At 39.9% G+C, this 20,167-nt stretch overlaps 1 protein-coding gene across 2 annotated transcripts in view; it reads left to right on the top strand.

The window, feature by feature from the left end:
• The window catches only part of bmpr1aa (bone morphogenetic protein receptor, type IAa), a 223,209-nt gene that overhangs the window by 143,870 nt on the left and 59,172 nt on the right, over positions 1-20,167 (top strand). For both annotated transcript variants that reach the window (XM_067972692.1, XM_067972693.1), the window contains one exon: positions 18,154-18,361. In XM_067972692.1, the coding sequence (XP_067828793.1) occupies positions 18,295-18,361 (67 nt within the window). In that variant the 5' untranslated portion in view covers positions 18,154-18,294. The remainder of the gene's footprint in view (positions 1-18,153; positions 18,362-20,167) is intronic.

Here is a 20,167-nt window from a genome sequence, read left to right as displayed (position 1 = left end):
ATCACAGCATTTTGAACCCAATGTATTTTGTAGATATAAATGGATTCTGTTAGAATACACTGTCTTTTAAAAAAAAATCCCTTCCCCACCCCAGGCAATGAAAATGAGCACACGGTTCTATTAGCAAACTAAACCAATTAAGACGGAGCTTTTTTTCCCACCTTCAATTTTCTCCCTTCTGCTCCAGAAGGAAGTGACTCATCTGGTTCTAAAGGCACTGGCAACTGCAAATACTTGCTACATGCCACATGTTTAAGCCTTAAAAATGAGTATAAGCAGGCTATTTGTGCAGGTGAAATGTCCAAGTGGGACTTGATTCTGACCTCACTCCTAGCAGTGGCCACTGGGATTTTCTCTATCTTTTCCCACCCCCCCCATGCCCAAAGGCACATAGACCAATTACACTGCTCTATCTGAAATCAGCTGACTTGGCAAAGACCTGGAATAGATCTTCCCACTTTCCTGCTCTGTATGGCTCAGTATGACACCAGGCTTTTAATTTACCCACTGAGTCATTTAATAAAATGACTAAATCAGAATGGCACATTAACTGTCTGCATATGCTAGTCATTTTACTACTGCAAAAAACTGAACCAAGACTTGGCAGAGGAGGATCTCGGGAATTTCCCAGAAAAAAATATGGCTGTAATTGACTTGATCGGGAACCATTTTATTTCAAATTACACTTGAGCAACTGATGACCTTAGCAGAACTCTAAGCATATTTTAAAGTTGTAAGTGTCTCAGTGCAGAATTAGAAATGGAGTAAAGTGTAAGAACACAGCTGATTTATCAAAAGAATCAACCAAAATAGTAATGTAGTTGGAAACCTTTTAATCAAACTAGTTTGATTGAACAACCTAGCTTTATGCAGAATAACCTCGTCATAGGTCTATTATCAAAACACCATAACCATCATTTCACCTGTGCCACCATAACTATCAGTTAATCAAGTCACATGACTGGATTTGGATTTTGATAAACTGAAGTACATGAATAGTGATTTCAAAGCCCCCTGTTGGCATACAATGGGCGCAGTCCTGAGGATCTCAGTGGCATACAATTGTACCACCTTTACCACATTATTGCAAACTTGCTTGCTACATAAGATGGGTTACTTACAGGATCCAACTCTTAAATATTTAACTGTGGTGAGGTTTCCCAATTTAAAAAAAAGGTTCCAAATTGCACGTGTCCAAAATGCTTCATTACAAAATACAGTTTGATCTATTAGTTAGAGTCGGGCTTTGCGACTCAGTCCCCCAACTGTGGCTGTTATTGCCTGCCCACAACGAAGTCTGCGAGCAAGCAGAAAGGAGGCAATATATCACTGCCACCCATGGATAGAAATTATAATGTGCAGGATTGAATTTCTCCACACTAGGCAATTATTCTCTTTCTGATTGAACTACTGAACTTATTTTTTTTATAAATAGGGTAAGATTCCGTGGTTTAGGCTGCGAATGAAGAATTGTTTTGGATACCTGCATAAAGCTATTTTTTAAAAAGCAGCAGCTGCAGACAACTATGATTAACTTTAATATATTTGGCTAGCAAAAGATTTTGAAAAAATATGTGTGAATGAATAGCTTGGTTTGAATAATTAGCAGGACAACTTCACTTGGAGACACTGAAGCATCTTAGGTGAACAGTCATTAACCCATGGTGCTTTTCACTCCAATTAGATGGATACTTCATCTCTCTCAACACTATCAGTATCCCCTCCAATGAGGTCATCACTAGTCTCTTAAAAATATAGAAAACACTTAAAAAGGACATTTAAACTTAAACCACAAAAACCCCTCTAATTTGATTTCTAAAAATGTGAAACGCCCTCTTTAAAATCTTATATGGCAAAACAACTTTGATTTTGTAGATCACTGCATCATTAATAACAGCCTTCATTGTACAGACTGCTCTGCAAAATCAGCTTTGTAAAAGGGCAGGGTGGCACAAAAGTTTAAACACACTGACATTTTATCTTTGGGACCTGAATACAAATGCAGCCAACACCTCTGTCGGTTGCAAAGATTTCTATGTAAAATGAGTCCAGGGAGTTTTGACTCACATTTTTAGTAGATGCCTAATTTGGCGGTAACCATCACTAAATTGGCTATCTCACTCAAAGATAGCTGGTTTGGAAAATAAAAATGTCACACTTGTACAGCTGGGACACCCTTCTGAGATTGGGACTGAGTGAATCGAATATTATTCTGCAGCAAATTAGGCTGTACTCGGACTGGGCATGCTTGGTGCTAACACTGAGTTCTTGAAAATGGGAATGTCTTTTTCTCATTCCATTACCTTGATGAACACACATTCACCAGTTTTTTTTAAAGGAAGCTGATATTGACACTCTCCCTTAAGCCTTCAATCATTTTATAGAAGATAAAGTGTTGGAAAGCAAAATGGAATGAGAAGTATCTCCACAAAGGATTGTCCTAATAATTGTCTTGCCCCTTATTAATATTCCCTTTGTACTACATGTCTGCCTGAAACATTTGATGGTGTGTTCAATGCTTTCTTTTCCCATTGTTTCCTCCTCTTGAGGGCTTGGCCACTTGTTTGTTTCGACCTAGACCTCTGTTTCAACCTGCATTTACATTACAGTACTTTTGCAGAGGTCATTCTGATGACAATGCTGTACTCTAAGCATGGCAGTGCTTGTGGCTCTTACATTGCTTGCCTGCATAGACCTTACCCGACATTGGAGAAGATCCACTATCTGAAATTTGAAGTTGTCTAGGTGATTCGGAATTAACAGTATCATAGTAGGTACAGCACAGGAGGAGGCCATTCGGCCCATCGTGCCTGTGGCGGCTCTTTGACAGAGCTATCCCATTAGTCCCATCCCCCTGCTGTTTCCCCATAGCCCTGTAAATTTTTACCCTTTAAAGTATTTATCCAATTCTCTTTTGAAAGTTACTATTGAATCCACCACTCTTTCAGGCAGTGCATTCCAGACCATTACAACTCGCTGCATAACACAATGTTTCCTCATGTCGCCTCTGGCTCTTTTGCTGATCACTGTAAATCTGTGTCCTCTGGTTACCGACCCATCTGCCACTGGAAACAGTTTCTCCTTATTTACTCTGTCAAAACCGTTCATAATTTTGAACAATTCTATCAAATCTCCCCTTAACCTTCTCTGTTCTAAGGAGAACAATACAACCCGAGCTTTTCTAATCTCTCCACATAACTGAAGTCCCTCATCCCTGGAACCATTCTAGTAAATCTTTTCTGCACCCTCTCTAAGGCCTTGACATCCTTCCTAAAGTGTGGTGCCCAGAATTGAGCACAATACTCTCGCTGAGGCCTAACCATTGTCTTAAAAAGGTTTAACATAACTTCCTTGCTTTTATGCCCCTATGCCTCTATTAATAAAGCCCAGGGTTCTATATGTTTTTTTAACAGCCTTCTCAACTTGTCCAGCCATTTTCAAAGATGTGTTTATGTACACCCCCAGTTCTCTCTGTTCCTGTACACCCTTTAATATTGTACCTTTTTGTGTATACTGCCTCTCCTCATCCTACCAAAATATATCACTTCACATTTCTCTGTTAAATTTATCTGCTATGTGTCTTCCCATTTCACCAGTCTGTCTATGTCCTCCTGAAGTCTGTTACTATCCTCCATATTGTTTACTACATTCCCGGGTTTTGTGTCATCTGCAAACTTCGAAATTATTCCCTGTAAACCCCAGCCCAGGTCATTAATATATATCAAAAGAGCAGTGGTCCCAATACCAACCCCTGGGGAACACCTCTGTATACTTCCCTCCAATCTGAAAAACAATTGTTCACCACTGTGCTCTGCTTTCTGTCCCTTAGCCAATTTTGTATCCACACTGCCACTCCCTCTTTAGTCCCATAGTTTTAATTTTGCTAACAAGTCTATTATGTGGTCCTTTATCAAATGCCTTTTGAAAGTCCATATACACAACATCAACTGCACTAACCTTATCAGTCCTCTCCGTTACTTCATCAAAGAACTCAATCAAGTTAGTCAAACACCATTTCCCTTTAACAAATCCATGCTGTCTTTCATTTATTAGCCCATACTTTTCTAAGTGCCAATTAATTTTGTCCCGGATTATTGTCTATCAGATTCCCCGCCACCAACATTAGACTGACTGGCCTGTAATTGCCGGGTTTATCCCTCTTTTTAGGGATGCTAAAACAAACTGTAGTGCCCAAACTAATACCTTGGTCGTGATTGAACTTGGGATCATATGGTCTATATGGCTCAGTACCTCTTCAATTGTTACATTTTCCAGTAAATCATTGAGGAGCTGCGGGAAGACACTAGTATAAAGTTTTGATTGTAGCTGTAAGGATTTTGCAGTCAGAATAGGATGAGATTCTCAGTTTCTTCTTCCTCCCCACCCCCACCCGCAAACATGAAAAGATTTTATACACAGGTTTGTATTGAGTTTTTCATGTAGCGGGAAATATTAAATTATACAGTGTTCCTTCGGACTGGAAAGTATTGGCTGTTTTTTCACCAGCTCGCTCAGTCAAATTGCTCTACCAATCTGATGTGAATGTTCTTGCGTTATAGTGACAGCCAACTCAGAGTTTAAATAGTGGGATTTAGTTTTACTTGGAACTACCATTGTAGTAAATATCTCCACACTCTTTTATACTTAACTAGCTATTGTAATTTAAGATGTAGATTTGTAAGAAATTCACAACAAAACTAGATTTGTAATTAATTGGACCAGTTTCCATAACTAATACTTTGTCACAGTTTTTAATTAAGATTCAGGGCTGCTACTGGTCTTAGGGATGAACTTCACCTGATCGTCAAACCAAATGAGCTCATACGTTTAAATATTGTTTAAAATACCAGCTTGCAGCAAAGCTTGCACGTTGGATCTGAGGGGAAATAGATATGTGTACCTGTAAACAGATACGAAAGTGCAAAATAGACATTACCTTGCAGCTTTCTGACCTGGGGCAGCATATGAATGTAAACAGACATTGTAGAATTTCCAGGAGAGCAGAGAGTGTTCTGTGCATAAAGGTGCATTTGTTAGAAATATGGTCACTTTCATTCATGGTGGTAAAATGGCTATCAAGCTAAAATACTTCATAGCTAAACACGATACCATAGTGACCAAGTACATGCTGTGCTTATACTGGTGCACCTCTAGCACATTAATATCTGCCATCATCGCCACATGTTTGAAATACACTTGTGTCACTACAGAACAAGCATGCTTCCCAGTGTGGAAATCTCAAGTTGGTTCGCTGAACATTCATTTGCTGTCAGGAGATCATAGAATCATAGAAGTTACAACATGGAAACAGGCCCTTCGGCCCAACATGTCCATGTCGCCCAGTTTATACCACTAAGCTAGTCCCAATTGCCTGCACTTGGCCCATATCCCTCTATACCCATCTTACCCATGTAACTGTCCAAAATAGAATCATAGATGTACAAAGCAATGTTATTCTAGGCCAGGCTAGTATCCTGTAAGATTCCTGACCCGAGTGTTGAATTTCTGTACCATTCAGTACCAATCTGGGTTCACACATTTGATGAAAGAAGAGCTTTTCAGCCTGTGCCAAATGGGGTAAAATTCTGTACCTTACATTAAACTGTTTTGAAGTAAATTAGGCCTCAGATAGAAGCTGACTTTCTTAACTCCAACTTCAAAATGGAGGCCTGGAAATGAATTAGTTATTGGATCATGCCAAGTTAATTGATCTCTGTAAATTAGCCAAGATGTCAAAGCTTTATTATAAATGCAAATCAAATTATATTTGGTTAAAGCATTAATAGATATGCGAGGCCTGGGCAAGGTGTGAACATCTGCTTGTCAAATTCTTTTTATACACAGCATGCTTAGCAATTATGATTTCCGTCTTGATTGACTGACAGTTCCTTATTAAGATGTCTTTGGACCAGGATAAAATGGTGGAGGTTTTTCTCATATCTTTTTAGTTTTTGTTCACTCTACTTTATAGCTGGGTTCCAAAAAATGTAATTCAAATGTCTTGCAAATTATTGAACTGTGTAAAAGTATGTTCTAGAGGACGCTTTACTCCTTTATGAATTGATTCATCATTATTGGTTTGTCAATATTTGTACTATAGTAACTTGCTGTATCCTATTTCTTACTTGCAAATAAATTTGACGACTAATTTTATTTAGCATGGTGCAACATACCATAGTTAAGGAGTAATGTAACTGTTCATCCTATGACACATAGGGCACAAGTTTCGGTTCATAGGAAACTCAATCTGTATATTAAATATGTTGGGAAAGAAATCGTAAATTATAAATAATATGTATGTTGCTTCTAAAGGGAATAACTGCCAATTTGATACCAAATTAACTGCACTACAATATTGCTAGTGTAAATTAATAATTCATTGACTCTATTTGGAACTACTTTTCATTAGTCAGTTTCATTGGAAGTTACTGCTGTTCTCCCACTTTTTGATTTGTCTTTCTGTTCCAGTTCATACCAACTGAGGACTGTTGAAACTCACCAAGTAAAGTTCAAGCAAGTTTCAACATTAGGATTTAAACTTTCCACTGTAGTCACTGGGCTCAGGTTATGTCAGTTGTATGTTTGTTTATTTTCAGTTGATTGCTTGTGTAAATGGTCAACATCCTGAAGTTATATTTCAATTTATTGCATAACCCTCCAGTGAGTTAACTGTATCAGTGATGTTCTTAGAATCATCGTTTTACCTCTTGTAACTGCATAGCTAAATATAGATGCAAATTGGAGTAAGAGAGTAGAGAATAGAAGGAAAATGTTACATTTTTATTAAAAAAGCAAAATACTGCAGATGCTGGAAATTTGAACTAAAAATAAAGTGCTGGAAACATTCGGCTGGTCAGGCAGCATCTGTGGAGAGAGGAAAGTTGGGTTAATGTTTCAGGTTGATGATCTTTCGTCAGAACCAGGATGCTGAGATCCAAACTCTCTCACCTGTTGCTTCCTGGGCCGGTCCTTATCCCTGCCCATGCTCCTAAGCACTAGAGCTCGGTGAGTCTCCCAGTGCCAACCCTTCTTGACTATCCTGTAAAGTATGCATAGTGTCTGAGCTGATGCTTGCTAAGGTAACGTTGAGTGAATTGTCATAGTAAGTAATGACCCCTTCGAGCTCCTCAGCCTTTAGGCGCTCTACATTTGCTTCAGCTGAAAGGGAAGAGGGACAAGTATTAGCATTTATATCAAGAATAAGCAGAGACAGATAAGTGGCAGCTCAAAGCAGTGAGAAGAGAAAGAATCCTGCAGGACGCATCCCCTAGCCTCGCCACGCCCCTGACACGACCCATCCGCATGATGTCCGCCTTGACTTGGGAGAGGATGTGAATGGATGCTGTCCCTCTCTCCTCATCCCTGTTATTTCTTGCGAGCTTGCCCTGCAAGAAAGAAAGGAGCGTGTTGGTGGTAGCCTACTGAGATGCTTTGACGATGTATATGTCAAGGGAGAATAATGGTGCTAGTGTGTGAAGGGTGGCAGAGGAGTATGGAGATGAAGATAGTAATAGTGAGATTAGAAGATGCAGAGGGAGGTGGAGTAAAGTGTGCTGCAGTGAAAGGAGGAGAATACTAATAATTGGGGGTGGGAAGATTTGGTAGGGCTTCAGGTAGCGCAGGACTTTGCAGAGAGTAATGCAATACAAGTTAGCAGTCTTACCTCAGCAACCCTGGTCAGGTCATCAAACTTTTTACTGCATTGCAGCCAGATTTGTGGGGTGATGCTCCTGACGCTGACCTGCTCTGCCACCTCTGACCACTGCTGCTGAAAAGCTTGCCGGGATACCTTCCTGCCGCCTGGTGTGAAGAGGACATCCTTCCATCTGCCATGTTGAGAAATTGCCCTCCAGTTACCAGGTGCTGGCTGCCTGTAAATTGCATCAGGAGCGCCCGATATTCACACCCCGATTAGGCGAGCTACCAATTAACAACGTGATTGGCACTGACAGGCCACCTATTTAATGATAATGAGGGCCCCTGATCAATTTTACTTCCTAGTTCCGCCCACGTGATTAGGCGCGTGTTGTTTGCGCAGCGCTGAGTCTGCCATATACTAATTTCTACCCCACAAAAATCTATTACAAAAGTTACCAATACAGAACTACCAAGGAGATATGAAAACTGAACCAAGTATCAGCAGTCAGCAACCAATAAAATGATTACTAAGGAGGAGAACAGGATAACAATGATACTACTCAAAATATTTTTTGAAGATCCTTTTTGGCTGGCATCTTGTTTTCTGAGTCACCTCAGGAGAGTTGCATCACTAATCTATGTAACACAAGAAAAATATTTTTTTTAAAAATCACTAATATAATTACTTACACAATTGATTTCTATTTCAAATGCTTTTACATTTTTTTAAATCCGGGCCCTGTAATTAGAAGGTTGGGCTGGAAGTTTGCTGCATTTAACAGGTGCTTGAGTGAAGAGAGCAACTAATTAGTGGTTCCCTTAATACACAAATGTCACACTGTGGATTACAACTCCCAGAATGCACCACTGTCAACGTGGGTGTCATTCTGATATAGATAACTCCCAGAATTCGACATATAGAAATTTACAAACAAGAAGCTGTGGTTCATTCTGCAAATTGCTAGTCTTGCTGTGATTCATATTTTTTATAAATCTGGTACTTTAAACATATTCTTATTTTCTGATTGGACAGGCAAAGTTTTGTCCCATTTCTGTCCTCTGAGTGGAAATTTGATCCAGGAGCAGAAAAAGTTCTGAGAACACATGTCATCACAAGTTGCTGTATTCCCAGCACTACCAAGCAGATAAATACCTACTTTTCTTGTCCATTGGTTTTAATTTTCAAATTCTGTGCCTCCCATTCCCTCACCTCCTTGCGCACCCTGTGCTGTGCACCTCAGCTCCCTTTCCTAGTATGCTCTGCATCCTGGTTCAGAATGAGTCCATGTTTAAACATGACAGCTACACTCCAGATCCCAGACTACTTTGAGATCAGCAATTGTTACTGTGCTCCAGACCTCAGACTACCTGAGATCAGCTAATATTATTGCGCTCCAAATCCCAAACTACCTTTAAATTCAGTTAATGTTACTATGCTACAGATCCCAGAATTCATGTCAGGTTAGCCATTGTTACCACACTCCAGATCCCAAACTGCCTGTAAGATTAATAATTGTTCGAGATGCCAGACTACCCGTGAGGTGGGTGTGTGTGTGTGTTGATTGACTTTTACACAGCGTGTGGTTAGGATCTGGAATTTACTGCCCGAGGGGGTGGTGGAGGCAGATTCAATCATGGCCTTCAAAAGGGAACCGGATAAGCACTTGAAAGGAAAAAATTTGCAGGGCTATGGGGATAGGGCAGGGGAGCAGGACTAGCCGGATTGCTCTTGCATAGTGCCGGCGCGGATGGGCCGAATGGCTTCCTTCCATGCTGTAACCTTTCTGTGATAACATCTATCAGCTATTGGTCTAACGATTTTGCAGCTTTCATTTCAAATGTAAATTGGAGTTTTACATTTTGATAGCCATAAGCTAAATTTTGGAGCCAGAGTATTTTTGAAATTAAATATATATAAAATTCAGCTGCATATGCATCTTGGCGGCTTCTCGGAACCTAAATGCCAGCTTGGCACAGTTGGTAGCACTCTTATCTCTGAGTCAGAACATTGTGGGTTCAAGCCCTCCTGTGGACTTAAATGCACAATTTAGGCTGACACTTAAGTGCAGCACTGAGGGAGTGCTGCATTGTCAGAGGTACCTTCTTTCAAGGAGATATTAAATTGAGGTCCTATCTGCCTGTTGAGATACATAAAAGATCCCATGGCGCTTTTTGGAGTTTACCTGGTGTCCTGCATCACTTCCTCAACATGTACCACTAAAATAGATTATCTCGTCATTTATTCATTTACTGTTTGTGGAATTCTGCTGTGCGCAATTTGGCTGTTGCGACTACCTACGTAACGATAATGACTACACTTCAAAAGTAATCTATTGGTTGTAAAATACATTGAAACATCATGAGGATGTAAAAACTATATTACAAATGTATTTCTTTGTGACATAATTTTGTGCAATTTAGATTTGGGTGTGCACTTATCGGCGGTAATTGGGGCTATAACTTTCATTTGCTGGCCTCAATAACTGTAACTACAGTCCTTTTACAATATTTAAGCATTAACAAAGAAAAGCACTCCCTTTCTCCAACCTGATGTGAAATTTTGAAAGTTCTTTAACAATAGGTCCAGAAATCAGTAAGGATATTAATCTAATTATGCTATGTTATCAAAAATGACTGCATTGCAATTCTTACATAAACAGCTATGTTTGCTGGGCAAATACTACGAGTTGTTATGACTAATGGCCTGGAAATGCAAAAGCTTAATCTCTGTTAATGTACTCCTCGAGCCAAGGATCTATTATTAGGATGTTTCATGTAAAATAAGCTTGCCTAGTTGCTGTTTTCAGCAGGGTACAGCAAAACAGTCCCTGTTTCGTTCTTTCCCCCCTCTTTTTCCCTCCAACCCCCCCAAACCCCACTAAAAGTGGCAGGCAGTCAAAGCAAGATAGAATTAAATGAATAAAGCAAATAACTGAACCACAGAAGTAGCTTTACATTGCAGCGGGGGAGTTATTCATTTCTTCCCCTCTGAAGGTTTGATCCAATGTTGTGGTATAGTTAATGGGTGTCCTCTGGACCTCACCTGAGTGATGATTGTCCCCATCCCCAGCCCAGCAGTGCTGAGGCCCATTCTGCCCCTATTGTCCTCCCAGCTGAGGTCAACTAACTTAGCACAGAATCGGGATTTGAACCTGGGATTCTCTGGCCGCTATTGCTTGGCTGCACAATTGAGCTGTTATGGCAGCTTAGGATGCAGTCCTAATTTAAATCTTTTTCATCACCCCTACTTCCAACCCAGTATTTTCACTCTTGATTCTGCCCTAGATCTCTCATCTTGTTATTCTACAGATACTGCATGTTACAAATGCTTGTCACTGTGTCTGTAATTGAGGCATATTACAGTTGTAATACCTCCTATACTCTTGTATTTTTGTGTATTACTCCCTCACAAATTTTTTATTAATAATCTTGAATATATATTACTTATGCTTTCCATTTCAGCCCCAGCAGCTGCATTCTTTTCTTGATAATGAGAATGATGCAATTGTCTGAGCTCTCAGTGACGAATGAGTTTCAGTAGTTAGTAATTTTTCTCTGTGACTGAAGTCATTTCAGTTTCAGTGTGACTGAAACCTTGAGTCAGAAGGTTGTAGGTTCAAGGCCCATTCCAAGATTTGGGCACACTACCTAGACTGACACTGCAGTGCAGTACCCAGGGAGTGCTGCATCATTGGAGCTGCTGTTCATCTGGATTAATTTGTTTTATTCATTTAATTCTATCTTGCTTTGACTGCCTGCCACTTTTAGTGCGGGTTGGAGGGAAAAAGAGGGGGAAAAGAACGAAACAGGGACTGTTTTGCAGTACCCTGCAGAAAACAGCAACTAGGCAAGCTTATTTGATGCTAAAGATCTCGTGGCACTATCAGAAGAAAAGTAGGGAGTTCTCCCAGTATGCTAGTTGTCATTCCTCCTTCAACTACCACCAAAAACAGATTAACTGGTTGTTCATCTCATTGTCGTTTGTTGGACCTTGTGAACAAAACAGCTGCACAGTGTAATTTATTCCATGTGAAGTGCTTTGGGACATATTTGAGAGATGTGCTTAAGTGCTTTATAAATGCAAATAGTTATTTTTAGTAAATGAATCCCAATTTTCCATCTTTAGCAATGAAGTTTGTGTAAACTGATGGCATTTGTGGGATGCTTGCATCTATATATGTATATAATGTGTGGCAATTTTTGTGCAAAATTTAATACCTCTAACTGTCTTATACCAGGCACATTGCACATGTCTAGCATTACCTTATTACGAGATGTAATTTACCAGTAGCTATGGCGCTAACACCACCCTTCCCTTCCCCAGAAAACTTATATACTGCTCCTCACTTGCAGGAGCTTTACACTATGGAGGTGGGGGAGACAGTGGACCACAAGCATGGGGAAAGGGGAGGGAATTGGAGAGGCTTGGATAAAATTGGCAACCTTGGGATACAGGGTGCTGGTGAAGCTCAGAGAGGATGGGATCGATGGGAGTGTGATACTTAGAATTTTGTAATTTAGTAGTAAGAAATAATTTCCTCTCCCTTTATCATCAAATTGTGCACAAAGCAGAGTTGATATGACAAAACAACAATATCCACTCTAGGTAATTGCAATGGGAAAAGAGTTCATTGGGAAAACTCGGGGAACCAGCCAGTTGTAATCCTTAGAGGCTAGCCATTTTGTAAATTTGTACATTGGAATAGCTCCAGCATTTTCAATGTCGATGAGGGTGTGGTATTTTATTTTAAAGCCTTGCTTTAAATAAATACTTTCCCTCACTCATAACTTCATGATTACTGTCAGACAAATGTTGTGTAAAATTAATATTTTGGCAATAATAGTTCTTTCCTAGCTTTCAATTAACATTTTACTTATAATAAAGCCTTGAACAGTGTTCTCATGTCTTGTAGTACTCAATCATTTTCCACGCAGTAGCTGTGTAATTTGAGTGTAGTCATCTGCTTATTTAAAAATATGTTCAGGAGTGGTAGAATTATAAGTAGATCTCCTCAGGGAATCCTGGATTGAAAAGTTGATGTTTTCGAGGGCTGCAACTCTGCGGGACCTGCCATGAACTGCAATTGTAATTGAAAACCTGTTAAACTTTATACACAGCACATCTGTGCTAAACTATATGTATTATAATTCAAACCGAAGGAAAGGGAGAGAGTAATTGCTGTACAAAGGTCTGCTTCTTGCATGCAGTTACAAAAAAAGGCAATAGATTGACCTAGGTTCCAGGAATTTGGAGTGCCCTGCCTCATGACAGGAGTGTGACTGGGTCAGCAGGGCCGTGTGTGTTAACATCTTGGAAATGGTCCAACACCCCGTAGACTCGACTAGCTGACATGGGAATCTGTCGCTGCCTTGGTTTGAGGCGCTGACTTTGTTCTCCCCTCTTCGGGGTTTTGTCTGTTCCTTGCAGTAAGGAAGCCTTTTTGTTTCCTCATTATCTAAGAGTCATGGATGTGTGAAAACTAGGCCACAGGTCATGGGTTGTTTCTCCTTGTGAAAATAAGATGTGACATGAACCTCCCCACTCTGCCACTAATTTGTCGTCCTCATGAATGCTGCTCAGAGCCGCAATTAAAATAAAATACACGAAGTCCCCAAAGAACAGACAGATCAAGTTATTAATGGTGGAAGTGGCTACTGATGGTAATTGCAGCACATCCTTTAACAAATACCTCAGACATGTTTAGCCATTCAAGAATAATAGCGCCAGGCTGACAGGGGTCAGCGGGTCAAGCCCACAGAAATAAGAGGCCAAAAAAAGGCAATTTCTATTCATCTTAACACAATCTGCTTTGTGTTGCATTAACTGTTTAATTACAGAGGTTGTTTCGGTAGTCTTGCAGTATCTAATTATATTTCTTCCATATCTTCATTTAAAAATACTGAAGAGACGCAGTTTGCATTCAGGACACACTGCAAACCCCACGGTCCATATTATCATGGTTGTAAATGTGATCGAAGCAGGATTATCTCTTGTTCTGCACAGGATTATTTAGAATCTGTCAAAATGATAAGGGCTCAGAATATCTGTTGTCACTGTATGGGAAGATGGAAGCTACCCATGCTACTTACTGATTAGGACATGTGGTAGGGATTTAGTTAAAAATTTGAAGGGGATATTAAGTCTGCTTACTCCTTCCACACTGCATACCCAGGCTCCAATTTAAAAAGAAATATACAAACATGCACCAAAAGATGTAACCTCGTGTCCAGACTTGAATTTGTTTAATTACTGTTTGGTTCACAGGACTCCAATTGTCTGTTGGCTTTTGATTTGCAGTCTCATCACAAACATCTCAGTGCATGTCAAAGTGGTGAACTGATTTGAGTGTTTTTCCTGTTCCCTTTTCCAGCACCCCAAAAACAATCCTTGCCCTTAAATTTTCCCAAAAAGTACTGTTAGTTTACCAAGAAATCTCATGTTTAAGTAAGATTCCTGTTGATCTGTGGTTTTAGGCCAATGCCTGCATATTTCAGCTTGCCACACCTTGGTTAGAAAGGATAAAGATAGTTCTTTTCCCGTTAATAGAGAGGTGAGTACGAGTGTCTAGCTGGGACCCAGCTGCACTTTTGAGCGAGTATTGCCAGGTGCGTCAAGGAGAATGAGAGCAATGTACTAAAGTTAATATGTACCCTTTTGCCAAAAGTATTTGAAAATGTGTGTATATAAAATTTTTATCAAGCTGAACCTTATCTCCACGTCCCAATCACCCAAGATGTAACTTCTGTGTTCCAGCAGTTATTTTTAAAATTTATGCTTTAGTACATTTCCCCATCTATCTCATATTGTCGGTTTAAACCTCCTTTCCTTGTCTTGTCAGACAGCCATTCTTATTATGTGCTAGTCTGGACAAGTGAGCTTTGGCAGGTTATTTGATTGTAGATGCTATCACAGCGAAGCTTAAGCTTGATCATGTTTTCATCCAGCACTCTCCTATGCATGCTTCCAGCAGAGGTAGGTGGATGGTGTTGAAGAATGGGTGCCCTGACCATGTGTTTTTTTTAAACTTCACCCTGCACAGGTTAGGAATATTAGGCCCACTTTTAGTGTCTCACTGTAACCCCGGCTGAGGCCAGTTAACTTGGTGTAAACTAGGGATTGAATTTTGAAACATCTTGATCACTACTCAGTCCAACAGAATTTACCCACTGAGTTGGAGAGCTTGAAAAATTCTGTTGGTTAAACCACAATCATCCTCCTTCTCAAAACACTCGCCCTCAACCCCTCTGTCCTTCCAAACTACAGCCCAATTTCTAACCTTCTTTCCCTCTCCAAAGTTCATGAATGTGTTATCTCCTCCGAAATCCATGCCCATCTTCTCTGCAACTCCATGTTAGAATCTCTGCCCTCAGGTTTCCATCCCTGCCACAGCAATGAAACAGCCCTAATCAGTCACAAATAACATCCTCTGTGAGTGTGACCATGATGCATTAGCCCTCCTCGTCCTCCGCAACCTCTTTGCAAGCTTTGACACGGTTGAGAAAGCCATTTTCCTTCACCGCCTTTCCTCCATTGTCCAGCTCAGTGTGATTCTCTGGCTTGGTTCCACTCTTATCTATCCAATCGTTGCCAGAGCATTCGTAGCAATAATTTCTCTTCCTGCCCCACCCCTCCCTCTCTTCCTCATTTACAAGCTGCTCCTTGGCAATATCACCCATGGACATTGGGCCATCTTCTACATGTATGTTGATGACACCCAGCTCTACCTCTCCTCCACCTCTCTCAAACCACTGCCTCAGTGTTGTCACATGACTTGTTCGCTATCCAGTCTTGGATGAGCTTCGATCTATTCCAGGTAAATAATGGGGAGACTGAAGCCATTGCCTAAGGAGCCTACCACAATCTCCGTACCCTAGCCATTGATTCCATCTCCCTCCCCAGCCATTGCTTCAGTCTGAACCTGACTCTTTATAATCCCAGTGTCTTATTTGACCCCCAGCTGATCTACCAACCCCATATACTCTCCACCACAAAAACAATCTCTCTTCCTCAGACTCTGATCTTTTGTGCATCCATCCTCCCTTTGCCTCACCATTGGCGGCTGTGCCTTCAGCCATCTAGGTCCCGTGATCTGGAGTTCTCTCCCTAAATCCTTCTTTCTCTCCACCACCCTCTTCTTCTTTAAGGCCCACCTTAAAACCCATCGCTCTGACCAAGCTTTTGATCGTATCTCCTAATGTCTCCTTCTTTGTCTTGGCACCCATTTTTGTATGATTATACCTATGTGAAGTGCCTGGAGACATTTACCTTCGCTAAAGGCAAGTTGTTTAAGCCATGCACTTAAGATGTGGTGGTCATGTTGTAGACCCTAGGCTACAGTATGAAACAGCACGTGTACATCAGTATAGCAGAATAGTTAGTGTAACATTGCAACAAATGGTGTATTGTGAGGATGAATTGGAAAAGCATATTCATAAGTTATTTCCCAGAAATCTATTGCAATCTGAAAAAAAGAGCAATCCATTGAGTTGACTGTAAGGGTGTGGTGCATCAGTGTTCAAGTAAAATGTGTGCAAGAGGGATTTGTTAGGTAATTGGGGAAGTTTTTCAGGTAGAAAGAACTTACACAAGAAGTATAAACTGTCATTAAATAGTTGGAAGTTAAATCTGTTGACAAAAACCAAATAAAATACAATAAAGATTTGGATGGGGAAGGGATATAGCATTGGATATGGTTGAGCAAAACACTGTGACTGATGTGGAGATGATGTTCAGACTTAGGAGGAAAATGGAGGTGTAACAGAAAAGTGTTGAAGAATAAGCTTGAATGTTTTTATACTAATGAAAGGTGTATTAATAAACTCTTCAGATTAGGGATATTTGCAGCCAGTGAAAATATTGGCATCCCAGAAAAATGATTACAAGCAGAAGAGTGGGCACAAGATCGAGCTAAGAAGATAGACCTGTGAAATTGGGTAGAGTGGTGACATTTTGGTGAGTCATATACCAGCTGCAGAAAGATGGATACAACAGCAGAAGAAAAGGCAGAATTAATCTAGATAGAAATTAATAAGTGCAATTAAGTTGTAATTGGCAACTGTTTTCAATCATCAGTTCAAATAGTTGTTTAGACAAAGAAGAATGGCTTTAGGAAATTATCATGATAATCATGGGAGATTTCAATGTCCGAGGGTTGAAGTTGTCAACCAGGAATAACTTGAGCGGCAATTTCATAGAGCTAATCAGTGACTGCCTCTTAGCACAACATACGAAGGAGACTAGCAATTGCTTGTGACACTTCCCTGCGTCAGTTAATGTATCAAAGTTTTTTTTTATATACAAGATGGTGACTGTGTTGGGAGACTTCAGAATCTTGCTTTTTAGAGCCACCTGGTGGCCAGAGCATGTAACTACATTGTGACAATTGACATAGCAAAAATTGAATGGGAAATGTTGACATAGCAAATTACAATGGGAAATGTTAACAAAAAGCATGCCTAAGAGTCATGGCAATAGGAAGTAAGGTTTGTAGACAAGAAGTACATGACCTACACAAGATCTTTCAATAATATAAATTGTTTTTTTTCCATTATGCCTCCGTAAAATGTTTTGGGACATTTTTCTATGTTAAAGCCGCTATATAAATGCAAGTTGTTATTCCAGTGAAATCATTTAGTACTTCTCCAAAAATAATCTAAGAGTTATAATTATACTTAGTTGTTACAAAAAGCATTACTATAACATCTAACATATTGTTACACTTGACAAATGGGATCGATCGCTAGCAGGAATTAAATGCCAAATTTATCCCAATGGCACAAATGGTTTTATAATGTGCATTTCATAAAGCACATCATGTATAACTTTCTCACCCACAGGAAGGTAGGAGACAATTGTTGGGAGTCTTCCTATTCCATTTCTTCCTTTGTCGTCTCCCTCCAAAAAGATTCTAGTATATTTCCTAAAGATCAACTTGAGAGGCTTTGGTAGATGGTGCAAGGGAAAAGAAGTAACAAGAAATCTAAGGAGACAAAAACTCCTTGAGACAAAGTTAATACTTCTTTTAACAAGTTACCTAGTAGCAATACTGGGACACTGTGCCACTTGAACTCTACACAGCTCCTCAATGTTGCTTCCAATTATAAGTGCAAGACCTGTTGGCACTAGCTCTTGTTCAGATTAGTTGTGGAACACGCTGTGCTCCTGTCAACCAGTAAGTGATGGTTCACAACTGCATCCTGTGGGGTGGGAAATGTTGATTTGTAGCCATAGAATTAATTGTATTCCTATTGGCTCCAGACACAAAGGGACTGAAATTCTTCCTTGCTGGTGCTTCAGGAAAATGGCAGAGGAAACCTAGGCATGCTGGGAATGTGATGGTGTATGGTTGTAATTAATTCAAAATGATTTGGTTATTTGTGAACCTTTTTGGCATCTAGCTGAATCCGTTTCTGAAATTAAAATTTGTAGTTTTTTCTGTGCGAGTGATTAAAATTTGTCAATTTATGTATGAGTGTAAATGATGCTAATCCCCTTATTGGCCTGCTTTCTTTCAGGGTTGTCGACTACCAGACCAAGTAAGGACTAATTAATAGAAGTCACCTTCTTCTTGTCGTCCTCTGGACTCAATTCCCAAGAATATACCGTCACACATATCTACAATTGGAGTGGCTCAGGGAGCTAGAACAGCAACAGGAATGATTGTGCATAGAGTTGGTGTTCCAGTTTTTGGGGCCTATCTACTACTGATTCTGCAGATTCAAGGTAAGCTCAAATCTATTCCCCATGATCCTTGATTTTCATCGCTCCACTATTGGTGGCCGTGCCATCAGCTGTCTAGGCCCTCAGCTCTGGAATCCCCTCCCTAAATCCCGCCGCCTCTCGACCTCTCTCCTCCTTTAAGGCGCTCCTTAAAACCCACCCCTTTGACCAAGCTTTTGGTCACCTGCCCTAATATCTACTTAAGTGACTCATTGTCAAATTTTGCTTGATAAAGCTTCTGTGATGTACCTTGGGACATTTTGTTACATTAAAGGTGCTTCACAAATGCAAGTTGTTGTTTTAAATGTCAGTTTTGAAACTTCAGTTTAATGTTTTGCAAAAAGCAGGGAACTGAATTCAACATTTTCTTTTTGTTTTTCCTTTGAAAGAAATTATATTTTTAGAAGGTGTGCTATTTTCACTGTTCTGTTTTCGCTCTGCTTCCATTATTTTTTTTGCACTTCAAATAGTGTTGATTGCCGAGGGGAGGGTGCAGGGGAGAAGCGAGATAGAATTGTAACACACATATCGAGTTCATGTTGACTTTCTTCTAATCTGTGGCATGAACACTTTTCAAATTACTATTCCAAACCCAAGTCGAGAGCGTAAATGCCTTTTGAAGTTTGGCCCAACTATTCACAACACGTAAACTGCTGTTATGTTGGTTTACAGCCTCTGGCTCCCATAGTATGGACTTCGCGCAGCCAACGGCTACATTAAATAAACTTATTTTATTAAAAATAACTGGGCCTTCCTGACTGCTGCCTCTCTTGCTGGGGCCAGTAAATGTACTGTTCCAGTGGTGACAGTGTGCATTGTTGATGACACCGTAACACACTCCTTGCTATTCTTTATAGTGAAATCATGCTGGTTACTACTTCATGTATGCACACTAGTGAAAATGTCACTGCCAGTCTGCACATAAATGGTATGACAAGCCTGCACAGTATAGCTGGTTTACATGAAGACCAGCTGCACATTGTAGTCGAGCAGCACAGTTAACTCGTGCTTCCAAGATATAAAAGCAGCTTTTGTTGCTAAATGTTATTGCTCAGGGCACAGCATAGAGATCAGTAAACTATATTTTTTGGTAAAGGCAGTAAGTGCAAGGAGAAAATATTACTATCTGTATTCTTTTTTTAAATCAGTTGCAGATCATTTTGATTGATGTTGACATTGCTTTCAAATTTTATTTTTGTCCATTTCAATCGAATCTTTTGAATATTTTCATTTAAGCAGTGATAGTTCCTGGTTTGGAGAAATTATTAATCTAGACAGTATGAGGAAAATCATTTAAAATTGAAGTAATTCTACTCCATTGCCCCGTAATTCTATCTGTAATGAAGGGAGATGGATATCTATGCACTTATTGGTGTTTTTCAGCCACTCGTTGCTGAGTTTCGGAAAATCTACCCATAGTGCACTGCCCCTATTTTTCGTCGCTGGGCCAAAAATTCATGGCATCACAGAAGTTGTTCTACACTTAATGTCTGTTCCCAGGCTGCCTCTAGTAGTTCTAAACTATAAAAGCAACATGAGGTGACTGAGAGACAGTAATAACATTTAGGACTGTGGGACAGTTCAGTAGAATAGTCCTCAGTTGATGCTGAATTATTCTTCATTTTGAGTAACCCTACCAATCATAATTTCTTATTCATTCAATTGTCAGATACAAGTAAAATGAAAGGAAATGAACTGATTTGTTGCTTCATAAAGTGTGTTTTGGGATCATTTGTGATATTGGTCGTATCCTGGAAGTGTGCATTAGTTCTTTCTCTATGATCCCAAGTAAACAAGAAACTGTAACTC

This window comes from Heptranchias perlo, chromosome 36, assembly GCF_035084215.1.
Source record: "Heptranchias perlo isolate sHepPer1 chromosome 36, sHepPer1.hap1, whole genome shotgun sequence".
Lineage (NCBI taxonomy): Eukaryota > Metazoa > Chordata > Chondrichthyes > Hexanchiformes > Hexanchidae > Heptranchias > Heptranchias perlo.
The sequence above is the reverse complement of the archived record's forward strand: the minus strand, read 5'-3'. Positions and strand labels throughout refer to the sequence as shown.